The 15557-nt window shown below is 50.4% G+C and overlaps 1 protein-coding gene across 6 annotated transcripts in view; it reads right to left on the reverse strand.

Moving 5' to 3' along the window:
* The window catches only part of COQ8A (coenzyme Q8A), a 47358-nt gene that overhangs the window by 14292 nt on the left and 17509 nt on the right, over positions 1-15557 (reverse strand). For all 6 annotated transcript variants that reach the window (XM_514248.9, XM_009441583.5, XM_063791273.1 and 3 more), the window contains exons 2-4: positions 11803-11988; positions 7956-8366; positions 7629-7695 (exon numbers count right to left, since the gene is read on the reverse strand). In XM_514248.9, coding sequence (XP_514248.4) covers positions 7629-7695; positions 7956-8366; positions 11803-11979 — 655 coding nt within the window. In that variant the 5' untranslated portion in view covers positions 11980-11988. The remainder of the gene's footprint in view (positions 1-7628; positions 7696-7955; positions 8367-11802; positions 11989-15557) is intronic.

Consider the following 15557-nt stretch of genomic DNA (forward strand, 5'->3'; position numbering starts at 1 on the left):
ACCTCTCTCATCTCCAACACAGAGCTCCTGAAATACACAGAAAAGCCCCTTTCCAAGGAGGCTCCTGAGAAGGCAAAAAACTACACTCCCGCACCCCTGCTGAGGGTGCAGAACTCTTGGATCTAGAGCACATCTATCCTGCTGCAAAGTGGACCCAGAAGAGCACTGGCACTGCAGGAAGCATGGCGTGTGCCCTCAGCAAATCAGGCTGGCGTCACTGCCTGCCACTTGTCGCTGGCCTTGTATGCAGCCCTGTCAACAAAGGGGCATCAATGCCAGCAGGTTAGGGCACACAGTGCTTTTGCAGGGGGTCCTGAAGGTCCCAGCCAAAGAGTCCAACAGCATTGCTGCTGTGGGATGGCTCTCAAGGCCACGGCAAGCCACAGCCAGGTCTCGAACGGTGTCCAGAAACCAAGTGATACTGTGAGTCTTTCACAAAACTAAGTTATTCCATTTATTCTCCTCTGTCTTAAAGCACGTACTTTATAATTTCGCACTGTTAAAATGTCCTTTTGAAAAGATAAATAAAGTGATGGTATAAAGTGGTGCTGCTTTGTTTTAAATGTCCTTACATGCAAAATTTTAAAAATAACCACCCCAAGCCCATTCACCCAATGTTTGTTTTAAATTTTACCACTGAGATGAGGGACACAAAAGTTTGGGGGGATGGGGCACAATGGTCCCAGAGAGAGCTTTGCTGCTGGTGTATTAACAGTATCCAAAGTGTACTGGCATCTTTGGGAAATTAAGCAACAAGAGCCAACAGCCTAAGCAATGCCTGTTTTCTAACATAAGAGAGTTACCTTACCTCTTAGGAAACCCAATAGAGTCTCATAAGCTATATTTAAAAGCAAAGTATTTTTCTGGGAGTAAGGGACCCCCAACCTTTTACCTTTTAAAAATAATAGGATACCCAAAGGTCCATTCCCTCTACTCTTCATTCCTGGCCCACTGACCTGCTTTTTCTCATATGAGCATCTCCTTGTTTTCACAGGTCAAATTTCAAAATCCTTTCTACACAGAATCAAATAATATTATTGCTTCCTCTTTCTTTACTTTTTGTTTCCTGTCTTCCTCTCTCCCCTTTTCCTCTCTCCCCTTCTGCCTTAATGATGTGGATTGTGAGTTCCTGTGTGAAGGCCCCAGGAACCACCGCAGAGCTATGCACAAAGCAGTGCTCAACTCCTTCTGGCAAGTCTTCTCTAGTGCCTCCTCTATCCATTAAAGTCTCACTTCTGTAGGTGTCCATTTCTCAATGTATAGGTACAGAGGAGATAAGTCATCTCCTCTGAACCTGCAAGACTGAAGGATAAATGGAAAAAGGGATGGAAAATACAGAAAAGAGCAAAGGAGACACAGGGGACAGAGGAAAAAGATCTAACATATGTGTAATTGGAGTCCCAGAAAGAGAGGAGAGAATAGTACAGAAACAGTATTTGAAGAAATGATCAAAATTTTCCAAAACTGATGGAAGCCACAGTTCAAGATGCTCTGTAAACCCCAAGCAGAATAAATACAAAGCAAACCACACTCAAGCATGTCACAGTCAAACTGCTAGAGAACAAAAACAAAAAGGAAATCGTAAAAGCAGCCAGAGAAAAGAAATAAGACATAACTTTCAAAGAAGCAGCAATATAACTGATAGCCACATTTTCAAAAAAACAATCGAAGTAAGAAAACAATAGAGGAATATTATTAAAGTGATCAAAGGAAACACATTTTCAACATCGAATATTCTACCCAGCAAAAATACCTTAAAAAAATAAAGTATGATGATATATTCTCTTTTTTCTTTTTTTTTTTCTTTTTCTTTTTTTTTTTTTTTTTTTGGAGATGGAGCTGTCATCCAGGCTGGAGTGCAACGCCGCCATCTTGGCTCACTGCAACCTCCACCTCCCCAGTTCAAGTGATTCTCCTGCCTCAGCCTCCCAAGTAGCTGGGATTACAGGTGCCCACCACCACACCCAGCTAACTTTTTGTACTTTTAGTAGAGACGGGGTTTCACCGTGTTAGCCAGGATCGTCTCGATCTCTTGACCTCATGATCCACCCACCCTGACCTCCCAAAGTGCTGGGATTACAGGCATGAGTCACCGTGCCCAGCTATAATGACATTTTCAAAAAAATAAAAACTAGGTCGGGTGTGGTGGCTCATGCCTGTAATCCCAGCACTTTGGGAGGCAGAGGTGGGTGGATCACCTGAGGTCAGGAGTTCGAGATCAGCCTGGCCAACATGGCAAAACCCCATCTCTGCTAAAAATACAAAAATTAGCTGGGTGTGGTGGCATGCACCTGTAATCCCAGCTACTCAGGAGGCTGAGGCAGGAGAATCACCTGAACCCGGGAGGCAGAGTTGCAGTGAGTCGAGATCGCGCCATTGCACTCCAGCCTGGGTGACAAGAGCAAAACTTCATCTCAAAAAATAAATCAATAAAAAATAAATAAAAACTAAAAGAATTCATGATTAACAGACTACACTGTAAGAGAGAAGAGAGTTCCTCAGAGAAAAAGAAAATTATACCAAATAAAATTATAGAAATGCAGGAAGAAAGAAACACAAAAAAGGGCAAATATGTGGGTAAATCTAAATTCATATGGGCTGTACAAAGAAATAATATCTTGTGGTGTTTAATATATCTTAATATCTAAAAAGTGTTCTAAGGTATTAGCATCATTGGAGAAGTAGTAAAAATAATCACTTATTTTTATATTGTAATAAGTCAAGATGCATGCTGTAATCTCAAGAGTGATCACCAAAAGAACCGTAAAGGAATGTAAAACATAAGAGCTAACAAAGAGAGAACATGCACGGTCATGCATCATGTAACATTTCAGTCAACGGACTGCATATACGACAGTGATAGATTGTATCATATTTTTACTATACCTTTTCTATGTTTAGGTACACAAATACCGTTGTATTACAGTTATCTACTGTATTCAATACAGTAACATGTTGTAAAGGTTTGTAGCCTAGGAGCAACAGGCTATGCCATACAGCCTAGGCATGTAGCAGGCTATACCATCTAGGTTTGTGTAAGTACACTCTATGATGTTCACACAACGATGAAACTGCCTAATGACACATTTCTCAGACTGAATCCTTGTTAAGACACACATGAGGGCCAGGTGTGGTGGCTCATGCCTTTAATCCCAGCACTTTGGAAGGTTGAGGCAGGTGGATCACTTGAGGCCAGGAGTTCAAGACCAGCCTGGCCAACATGGCAAAACCCTGTCTCCGCTAAAACTACAAAAATTAGCCGGGCATGGCGGCACACACCTGTAATTCCAGCTATTCGAGTGGCTGAGGCATGAGAATTGCCTGAGGTTGCTGTGAGCCGAGATCACGCCGCTGCACTCCAGCCTGGGTGACTGAGCGAGACTGTCTCCAAAAAAAAAGAGAGACGCATGACTATAATTTTAAGTCCTTGATTAATTTACAAGAAGGCAAAACAGGTGAGAAAAAGGGGGACATAACAGACAGGTCAAATAGTAAACAAACAAAAACTAAGGTAGTAGATATAAACTCCAATACATCCACAATTGCATTTAAATGTAAATGGACTAAATATTCTCATTGTAAGATTATCAGTCTACACTTAAAACACACAAAAAACCAACTATATATGCTGCTCATAGATATGCATTAAACATAAGGACATTTTAAAAGTTGAAAGTACAGGGGGAAAAAAAAGATAACATGCAAACATTACCCAAAACAAAGCTGGAATGTAGCTATAGTAATATCAGACAATGAGGACTTTCACAGAGATGAAAAGAGGCATAACATAAGAATGAAGGGTCAATCCCTAGGAGGATATAAGAATTCTAAATCTGGCCGGGCGCGGTGGCTCACGCCTGTAATCCTAGCACTTTGGGAGGCCGAGGCGGGCGGATCATGAGGTCAGGAGATCGAGACTTATCACGCACGTGTAGTCTCAGCTACTCGGGAGGCTGAGGCAGGAGAATCACTTGAACCCAGGAGGCAGAAGTTGCAGTGAGCCAAGATTGTGCCACTGCACTCCAGCCTGGGCGACAGAGCAAGACTCTGTCTCAAACAAAAAAAAAGAATTCTGAATCTGTAGGCAACAAATAACATAGCTTCAAACCATATAAAGCACAAGTCAATAGACTAAAAGTAGGTAAATCCACAATCATAGCAGACTTAATGCCTCTCTCGATAGCTTATTGAATAAGCAAACCAAAATCACTTAAAAATCTGATCAATATGAATAATAAACCAGACTAGATAGACGGATCACTGCACTCAACATGAATTATTTTCAGGTAAACATGGAACATTTACCAAAATATTCCCATTTGGAATCAACGGCAAGACCCTTATTTTACAAAAGAGAAAACCACGGTAGAGCCCAAGGTCACACTGGAAGCACAGTTGTAATCAAAGGCCAGCTATTATGATGAACTAAAGTTCAGTTCTGACCCCATATCCAATATATGACCCTTTCTTTCACACCACTCTTTAAGAAAATCTAATATCCACAGATCATCCTGCCCATAGCATCACAGTCATAATGTCCCATAGCCAAATTGGACTTAGGACTCATGCCCCGCCCCCATTTCAGCATCAAAATGAGCCCCTGGAATTGGAAAGTCCTTGACTTCCACTTCTATATAGCTGAATACCTACTGCTAACCTCGCTGAAAACCCGTCTGGGTCGCTGCAGCAGCCCTACCTCCCTGAGACCTAGAGCAATCCCTTTCCTTCATAACCCCGTGTAAAAACTTCCTAAAGTCTGTCAGTCTGCACCTGAAAAACACCTTTCCTCCATGAAGGGAAGAAAGGCTAGAGGTATTTTCTAGGAGAACAAAGCACAACAGTGCAACTACAAACTGTTTGGACGATGACCCACCAGTAAGCTATATATTTCACATCGTAGTGAAGAACATACTTAAATAGTATGTATGTCTCTGAAACTAAAATATCTTGCCATGTGTAGAGTTCATTGTAAGGATGTACGATATTAATTCTAATCTTTTCTATTGAATTCCATTCTGTTTAACTTGTTTTTTGAGACAGAGTCTCACTCTGTCGCCCCCACTGGAGTGCAGTGGCGCAATCTCAGCTCACTGCAACCTCTCCCTCCTGGGCTCAAGCAATTCTCGTGCCTCAGCCTCCTGAGTAGCTGGGATTACAGGCACATGCCACCACACCTAGCTAATTTTTGTATTTTTTTAGTAGGAATTGGGGTTTCACCACGTTGGCCAGGCTGGTCTCAAACTCCTGACCTCAGGTGATTCTCCCACCTCGGCCTCCCAAAGTGCTGAGATTACAGTTAACTTGTTTTTTATATGCTGATCCTGACGCATTAAATTAATTTCACAGTTACTAAAGGGTCATAACCTACAGTTTGAAAGGTTCAACTGGGTGAGCCAGAAGGCCCAGAATTCCCCACTAGGGCCAGAACGGCACGTTCTTTCCTGACCTGGCTTCTCTTTGCTCCCATCCTGCCATCTCCAAGCCTGAAACATCATCTGTCAATTGCTTGGGCAACAACATGAGCATCTCTGAATCATAGCTGTGGGCAATCCTCCAGCACACAGACACCCACAGATGGCTCCGTGCATCAGGCAGGTGTCAGCAAAGGCTCCAGAGGCTTCTGATGCTACAAAGCACCCAAGACTAGGGCTTCAACTCCACTAACCCAGGCTCCCTCTGGCTACCCATAATCCCCCACCCTCTGAGGAGAGCTCTCTACCTTTTTCTTCCTACACATCTTCCTATATATAACCCCTTCCACATCAGTCTCTGTCTTCCTTAACCCGTCACCCAAAAGGGTCTGACTACTGCCTCCTTCGCCAGGACTTCGTGGTGCTCCACCAGATTCTAATTCACCATCAAGACTTTCATTCTGACCACTTTTCCCAAACAGCCTGCATTAGCTCTACCGCTTCTTCCCACCCCACAAAGACTCCGAAGTGAGGACTGCACCAGTCCTGAAACACGTCAAACTCAGCCTTCCAGGGACAGGCTCACCAAGAGTCTAGAGTGAAAGGAAGAGGGAGGGGACAGAGAAAAGGTACCGATGTGAAAACAGGGTAGCTCCTGCCCTCAATATCATGGGGAAAGAAGACAGCCTCCATTCAATATTTTAATAAGAAATAATACATGTTACCCAACGACAAGCCAATGTGCAAAGCAAGTAATATGCCAAGTCTTCCAGGGGATAAGGACCACTAGAGGCCACCAAGGCAGTGATTCTCAAACTCATTCTGACAGCAGAACTCAGGGAGGTGTGATATTCTATGAGGGACTGCTTGAAATGTTACCCCAGGAAAAGGAAATAAGCAAATACTCTTGGCTGTCACATAGATGACACTTCATACTAAATTCCTGAATGGCTAAGTACAGTGGATGCCAAATATTAAGGTAAAAATTATGAAAGAAAACCTTACTGTTGAGAAAATTCTATCCAGTTAACCAAGTCTGCTCAGCACCTTGGAGAGGGGGGCCAGCCATCATTCAATGTCAGAACCCACACACATTACGCAGCTCCCAGAATACCAGGCTCTTGGGGAGCACAGTATGTGAGCCTCTGCCCAGAACCAGTCTTGAACAAGTAGGATGGGGTTTCCAAAAGAGAATAGGCAGGAGCGGAGAACAGCATGTATGATGGATGGTGTATGGGAGGAAAAACATAAACCAGCAAAGAGACAGGCAGACCCATGAGAGTGCATCTCCATGCCCCACCCAGCACCAGCACCATCATGGACCACTCAGACCTCTGCTGCCTACAGCCCTGGAACTAACCACTCACCCAAGGTCAGGGTCCAAATCAAGCCACCAAAACTGTGGCTTGCATTAATTATATCACCTGGAGAACCTACTGAGGACAGCTGAGTGTTAAAGAAATGCAATCCCAGTAACTAACTTAGAGTGTACCACAGCAAAGGAGATGGCACTTTAACAGGAACATCTGGGCCAGCGAATTAGCAGCAGCATGACAAACATGATGCCATCAAAGCAGACACAACTGCTATAAACCTTCACTATAAAATCACCCTTCAACTTCTATAAAAAGAGCGCATGTGTACTGGGCACAATGACAACTCAACCCCCCAAAGTACAGACAAACGGCTTTAAACAGCAGCAGCTGGAGGCCATGGCATCTTGTCACTCCACTCATGAGCCGCAGGCCTGTGGGGACCCAGCAAATGGGCTCCCTAAATGTCTGGTCCCAGGGGAAAGAAAGCCCTGCTGAGTTGCTGAACAGCCCCAGGGAAGAGCTTTTCCTCACTGCCCAGCCTCCTTCCTGAGAGGCCTCCAAAGCAGCCGACTGGTAGTGAGCCTGAGGCAGGGGTGAAACAGAGATGCTGCAGACACCGCCTCCAGGCGAGGCCTGCCGGGCAGTCCAAACTCAGCTCCTGGCACAGCATCGGCCCTGTACCAACCCGCAGGGGAGAGCCAGGCAGAGCTGGAATCCAGTAACTGAATCATCCTCCCATGAAAAACTCCAGCTCCCCAAAAGCTCATGCAGGGGCGGCCACCGCCACCTGCTCCCCCAACGCCCTCCCCGGGATATTGCTGGGTCCCCACCTCCATGCAGGCCACAGCGTGGTGCCCAGGCAGGGCAAGTGAGGCAGTCCAGGGGCACACAGCCACCTTACCTCCGAAGTTGGCCAGCCGGCCAATCCTCGTCACAGGCACCTTCCGCTCCCGGGCATGCTCGCTGAGCTGGAAGGAGACGAGAAAGAGACCTGTGGCATCAGCCAAGGGGACAGAACCAACCTTCAGAGGCTCCTGTTGCCCCCACATCTCCTCTCCACCCCACAGTCAGCAGCTCCGCCTGACAGCACACTCCACCAAGAGAAGGCCACCACACTCCTAAAAACCCCAGACCACAGAACCCAGGAAAAGTCCCTAGAGCAGGGCCCAAGGCCATCACTGCTGTGGGTGGCAGCTACCTCGGCCCTCCAGGGGCCTCCCAGACGCACCGTCTGTTTGTGCTGCTTGTTCTCGGGGCGAGCCTTAGCCTGCCGGGCCTTCTCAATGTCCTCGGCTGTGAGGCCCCCAACAGGGGATTGGTCCTGGTGGAAGAACCTTCGCTGAAAGCCCATGGCAGAGAATGAGTCTCTGGGGTTTGCAAAGAGCCTCCCGTTGGCCCTGCCCAGAGGGGAGGAGGCCTGGCCGGGGAACCCGGCTTCTCTAAAGGGTCCACTGGCCACGTAGGCAGGAGCTGGGCCCTCGCTGTGGGCATGACCCAGGGGTGGGGGCGCTGACTGGTCGGGAGCGGAGGCTGAAGAGAAGTCTGTGGAGGCTCCGGCTGCCTGCGGGACTGAGAAGTGGAACTCCCCTTCTGGGCCGTCGAAGTTCTCAGCAAAATATTCTTCATGTTTATCCTGACCCTGCAGGGAGCAAAGGCCAGCATTAGGAGAGCAAGAGCGAGCCAGGAGCTCCTCCCTGCCTGTCCCCTGCTGCCCAGGACAGCACACCACCAGCATCCCGCCCCCTCCCACCTCCAGAGGTGGCACAGTGCTGCACCTGAGGCCCGGCACCCTTCCCAGCCTGGGAGCCGGGACCTGGGCTCCAGCCCTGCTTCTGTTGGGGCTCTGCTGTGTGGTCCTAGGTGGGACACTGAGCACCTACTGTGTGCCCAGCCGGGGCCAGGCCAAGTGCACACTACGCCCGCAGCGGGTTCCTCACCTATAAAACAGGGCCAAGGAGGCCTCCAGGGCTTTGGAGATGGTAAACCAGGGCGCAAAAGACAGGGAAAGCTCTGAGAGGTGAACACACAGCCTAAGGCCAGCAAGGGGTGAGGGAAGCACACCGACGGGCCCACCTAAGCCCACAGCTTACTGCAGACATGGATGCCACCCACCAGCCGGGGTGTGCATGTAAGAGATTCTCACTGGACAGGTGGTTACAACCAGGACCAGGCCTGGCCGTCCCTAAGAGCTAAAGGTACAGGGAAATGGAGGGGCAGGGGAGAGGATACGCCATGTTTTCTTTGTGATGGTCACCAAGGCCTGAGCTTCGGGCCCAGGTCCTTTCTGCTTCTGAACCAGGAGTGACCTTGAGTGAGCTCCTGACCCTTCTCTGCTACTTCCTCATCTGAAAATAGGGCTCCTCACAGTCACAGTTACTGGAGGCCACAGACAGGGCCAGGAAACAGCACCCAGGAGCCTATAATTAGAACAGCACCGGCTTCTAGAGGGAGACCAGTGGCCTGGATTCTCGGCTTCAACTGAAACAAATGAAATGTGCAGGGTATGCAGACAGCAGGATACCCAAGCCTCACGTTCTGCTGTCTAAGATGTCACAGGATGGGAGGGAGGAGAGAGACAGGCTGTTACACTCATTTCAAAAACAGGAAACTGAGGCAAAGACGGCTGATGTGCTGGTGAAGGTCACCAGGCAGCAAATGACAGAGCCGGGATCCAATACCCAGCCTGGCCCTGCTGGCTGTGGCACTACTCTCAGAGTAGAAACAAGTTGTATTTATGCCAGTGCGATGGCTCACACCTGTAATCCCAGCACTTTGGGAGGATGAAGCGGGCAGATCACCTGAGGTCAGGAGTTCGAGACCAGCCTGCCCAACATGGCGAAACCCCATCTCTACTAAAAATACAAAAATTAGCCAGGCGTGGTGGCAGGCACCTGCAATCCCAGCTACTCAGGAGGCTGAGGCAGGAGAATCGCTTGAACCTGGGAGGCGGAGGTTGCAGTGAGCAGAGATTGCGCCACTGCACTCTAGCCTGAGCAATGGAGCAAGACTCCGTCTCAAAAAAATAAAAAATAAAAAACCACAGAAGTCATATCTAAATTCACAGAGCCCCCAGGGAAGCCTTGACAGTGAGGGAGCCTGGGCAGGGCCCTCCTTCTGCCCCATCACTCCCATGATGGTCCCCTGGCCCTGTGCTACTAACACCTGTCGGTGTCGCTGTGGAAGCCCAAGGCCAGTGGGGGGTCCCCAGGGCCCCGAAGGGACCCGGACTCAGTAAGTATCTGCTGAATGAATGTGGAAGCAACCTTGAGGGGCTGGAGGGAGACAGGATCCTGGAGTCCGTGACCTTCCTCCCCTCGCGAGAAGGGAGACACGGAAAAGCGAAGCACTGAGGGAGTGAATGGCAGCGCACTGCGGGCAGCCACCCTGCTCCGGTGCCTACCCTGCTCCCGTGCCTCCTGGGTGGTGTGGCTCGTCACTCACCCCTACCTCCGAGTGACTGATGGGGAAGCCCTGCCCCTTCCAGACATGCTTTGGGAGCAGAGGGTTGGAGAGTGCCTGAGTAGGAGGCCCTGCTCGCCATTACGGCTAAGGCCTGTCCAGGCTGTCTCACTCCTGGGCAGGCCCAAGTGAGCTGGGCAACCTCACTTTCTGAGTGTCCCACAGGCAAAACACCCAAGAGTGAGGCCAAGGCCCCACACTCAGGCACCAAACCAGGCAAGGGGAGGGCAAGAACATGGAGTGCAGGCTGGGAGGGGACAAGAATTCTGGTCCTGTCACTCGTTATGAGTCCTGCAGCAAATTGCTTCATCTCAGTTTCCTCATCTGAGAAATGGGTGTGATGGTCCAGGCTGGCCCCTATCCCAGGACAGTGGTGAGGCTCAGAGGAGAGCACAGGTGTGAGGACTTCTGAACATTAAAGGCAGGTATGCTTGGTGACAGCCACTATATCACTGTGGGATCCTCCCAGAGCGGCAGGGAAGGGCCTGCGGGTCCTAAACCTGAGACTGAGATGCCTGGGGGCTGCGACAGCCTCACAGCCTGCAGGAGGGCGGTGACCTTTGTCCAGAAATCAGCCATCCACAGAACAGATGTGGAAGGAGAGAAGCTGCGACACAACCTCCAATGCACACATGCCTAAGCGCACACACACAGGTGCACACGCACAACAGGCATACAAACACCCCCCACCCTGTCTCCTTGACTGTCAGGGAAGCTGCTGGCAACTGTGCAAGGTGATGCCACGGTGGGCCGTGCTCTGCTGTAGCCAGCCCTGTCTATAGTCACCTCTCCAGCACACGATTTCACTGAAAATCACCCCTTGGAGGTAAGACATCAAGGCTTCCTGGACCTTGGCACAAAAGGTCATCTCCTCCCCTAGATGGCACAGGGATGAGAGAGAGGCTGGAGATGAAGCTGCTCTTGGAAGGGCTGTGCCAGCTGCCACCAAGGAAAGGAGAGCCCCCAGTCAGGAGTGCAGAGACCCTCAGCAAACTGAAGGAGAAAAATGAGGCCAGGCCTTGGCGGAGGCTCAGCAGGCTCAGTGGGAAGGGCCTTCGAAGGCTGAGCCAGGCTGATGGACACATGGGCCCCAGTAAAAACTGCATTGTGTGTCTCCAAAGTGCACACACTGAAACCTAGCCCCTAGTGTGATAGTATTGGGAGGTGGGGCCTTTGGGAAGTAATTAAGTCATGAGAATGAAGCCCTCCTCAATGGGATTGGTGCCCTCATAACACAGGCCCTAGAGAACAGCCTTGCCCTCCTCCTGCCCCATGAGGACACAGTGAGAAGATGGCCATCTATGGATTAGGAAACAGGCCCTCACCAGACACTGAATCTTCTGGCACCTTAATATTGGACTTTCCAGTCTTTAGAACTTTGAGAAATAAGCGTGCATTGTTTAAGCCACCAGTCTATGGAATTCTGTTATAGTTGCCACAGCCTCACACAGGGGCCCTGTCCCACCCTGGAAGGACCGTGGGACACATTAGCTGGTGGGCCCTCAGGCCCTGGCCACCAAAGACCAGTTGCCATGGTCACAGCCCTTGGTCTCCCCCAGAGCTCCAGGTCCCACCCTCTTCCTGCCAGCACCCCTCCCACTGCCAGGCCCCCTTACCTGCACCTTCCCCAAGAACATGCCAATCTGCTCCACAGCCGTGGACTGCAGGGCCCTGGCCGCCATGATCAGCTCCCCTCCGATGCCCAAGTGCTGCAGGTGGGTTTCCACGGCCGCCTGGGTCAGCTTGACAAGGCCTTTAGCCACCATGATGGTGTCTCCCAATATGGCAGCCATCCTTCGGGGCTGGAAGAGAGGAGGCCAAGTCAGGGGAGGCCCCAGGCCTCTGCAGGCCAAACCCACACTACCAACTCCACACCAAACTCTGAGCAGAAGGTCCAGAGGGCTGGTTTTTCCACTGATCTCCCCTTCTGCTAAGAGATAAGAAAGAGCCCAGGGCTCAAGGGAGGCTCCACGTGACTCTGGACACTCCAGGGGAATGGAGCAGAATAAAGGCCGTTGAGTCAGTGGTGTGGTGTGCTCGCTGCTTCCCACACATTTCCTCGCCTGGGCCTCACAAGCACCCTACGGAAAACCTGAGGCACAGACAGGTGGCGATTCATGATTCGCAGCAGAACCAGGACTTGAGTCAGGCGCACAGACTCCCAGTCTAGGGTTCTTCCCTCTGGACCAAAACTGCCTGTTGGGAGAGGAGCATCCAATTCCCAAAGAACTTCCCTGCAAGGTCCAGGGGACCACTCACGGCATTGGTGCTCCAACCCAAACCCACAGGGGCTGAGGCTGCCTGTCCCTGCCCAGCACCATTGCTCTGCCCAGTGAGGCCTGTGACGGATATCCATAGACCAAGGGACAACCAGAGCCCCTCCCTGACCCCTCAGGGTCAGCCCACCCTCAGCTTCAACTATTCACCAAACCAATGTTTTCAAACTGCAGTCCAGACCCACAGTGCAATAATTTGGAAGACCCTAACCACCATTCAAAAGAAATGAACAACCACCACCACCACCAAGCACCACTACCACCACCACCACCACCACCATCACCACTGCCACTGCGGCCACCACCACCACCACCAAGCACCACCACCACCACCAAGTACCATTGACACCACCACCAAGTACAACCACCACCACCAAGTACAACCACCACCACCAAGCACCACCACCACCACCAAGCACCACCACCACCAAGTACCACCGCCACCACCACCAAGTACCGCCACCACCACCAAGTACCACCAAGTACCACCACCAAGTACCACCACCACCACCACCACCAAGTACCATCACCACCACGTACCACCACCACCACCAAGCACCACCAGCACCACCAAGTACCACCGCCACCACCACCAAGTACCATCACCACCACCAAGCACCACCACCACCACCAAGCACCACCACCACCAAGTACCACCACCACCACAAGTACCATCACCACCACCAAGTACCACCACCACCACCAAGCACCACCAGCACCAAGTACCACCGCCACCACCACCAAGTACCACCACCACCAAGTACCACCAAGTACCACCACCAAGTACCACCGCCACCACCAATTACCACCACCACAAGTACCACCACCACCAAGCACCACCACCACCACCAAGTACCACTGACACCACCAAGTACCACCACCACCACCAAGCACCACCACCACCACCAAGTACCACTGATACCACCACCAAGTACCGCCACCACCACCAAGTACCACCACCACCAAGTACCACCACCACCACCACCAAGGACCACCACCACCAAGTACCATCACCACCACCACCACCAAGTACCACCACCACCACCACCAAGTACCATCACCACCACCACCACCAAGTACCACCACCACCAAGTACCACTACCACCACCACCAAGCACCAACACCACCACCAAGCACCAACACCACCACCAAGCACCAACACCACCAAGCACTACCACATGATGCAGAATCAAAAAGGAAGCATCAAGGAGCACTGTGGGTAGCTTTCTTAGTTCACTTGTCCTACTTTCAAAGTGGCAAATATATAAGCCATCTAAAAAAGTACACACTGAACAGTACTTGGTTGTGTCTTTCTTCCTACCTAAACAGTTGCATCCTACATACCCAGTGAACTCCCAACTGGTGTCAAGCCCCACCCTAGACAGTGGCGCCAGAGCCAGGAAGCAGAGATGGTGAGCACCCACTCCGCTGGAAGGAGGGCCCAATAAGGGGAAATACCCCATAGATATATGGTCCTGCATACTGGGACGCAAAACCTGTTCTTCTCAAATCAATAAACACAGACTGCTAATAAACAGATGCTGCTAATAAACACAGTCTGTCATTTGTGAGCAGACTAACATGTAGACTCATTTCAAAACCACAGCCTGTACCCACCCCCCTTTGACAAATATCGCTGACCTACTGTTCAGGAGCCACACCCACACCTCCCCTTACCATACAAAGTGAACTCTTCACACCTCATCAACATCAGGTTTTTTTTTTTTTTTAAGAGAGGGGTCTCACTATGTTGCCCGGGCTGGAGTGCCAAGGCTGTTCACAGGCATAATCATGGCACCCTACAGCCTCAAATTCCAAGGCTCAACTGATCCTCCCACCTCAGGCTCTCAAGCAGCTGGAATTACAGGCCTGCACCACCATGCCAGCTTAAGACCAGGTATTTTTCTGCAAGGGAGTCTCCGCTCTCACAGAAGTAGAAAGGAGGGAAGGGGAATAACTACCAGAAGGAAACTACCAGAAGAAAACAGAAGTTTTCTCACCTTCTGTTTTCAAAACTTAGGTCTTAAAACCCTACTTCTAATGCACCACAATCCCAAAGTGCCTCATAATTCAACGATCCCACAATTTCGCTGCAAATCCCTTCCAGGGGTGTACCAAGAACCAGGCACACAGCTACACCAGGAGGTATTTTCATCATGATTTTAAAGAAATAAAAGCCCTCAAACCATGTAATACACAAGTTAAAAATCCTATCAGCACCGTGACTTCATCTGCAAGTACCAGGCCCTCGCTAGGAACACCAGTCTCCCACCTACCCTACTTCTTCCTGCTGCTCCATGAGCACGTTTTGGGGGTCTCGCCTGTGAGTAACTGAAATGAATTGTTTGGGCTCTGTGCCTCCTTGGTACAGCAGCCTCCTGAAGGCCTCCGTGTGCCTGCCTGCTCTCCTCTGAGGAGGGGCAGCCAAAAGAGTGACCATAAATGATAAAGCAGTGGGGGTGGGAGACAGGTGCTCATGTTTGGGAGTGTCCACTAGCCAGGCATGAAACCAAAATAAAAAGTCAACCGGAGGTTCCTTCAACACAAGTTCACTGACCTCTCCCAGGGCTCTGGGCTAGTTCCTGCAGGCCCCGGATGAACCTGCCCTGGCCCAGGGCTCATGGCAGCGTGGCATGCCCGTACCTCTATAATGGGCACAGACACCAGGGAGACAGCTAGGGGCCAACTGATGCTGACACGCCAGGATCGGAGGCAGAGTGGAAGAGACGACCTGGAGCCGGGACGTGAGACTCCAGGCCCACACCCACCAGCTGCCGCTGCCCAGCGTGTGGCTCAACCTCTTCCCCCCTCCTCAGTAGCTCAGTACGGAAGGGCTCTGGGTGCCTCGTCAGACCCCTTTTCTGGTCCTAATGTGCTAACCTGCTCTAACGGGCTTTTGTGGGGTTGATAGTCTTTTTTATTTATTTGGGTGGCATGACGGTTATTTTTGGCTATACTACGGCGATGGCTACTGAGGAGTATCCTGAAACATGAGGATCAAATACTGACATCTGAGAGGCTTTATTATTAGGACTATTAATGGAGTTGATGCTGGTTCGGTGACTAGTTGAGCACGATGGAGTTGGGATCACGAT

This window comes from Pan troglodytes, chromosome 1 (genome assembly GCF_028858775.2).
Source record: "Pan troglodytes isolate AG18354 chromosome 1, NHGRI_mPanTro3-v2.0_pri, whole genome shotgun sequence".
Lineage (NCBI taxonomy): Eukaryota > Metazoa > Chordata > Mammalia > Primates > Hominidae > Pan > Pan troglodytes.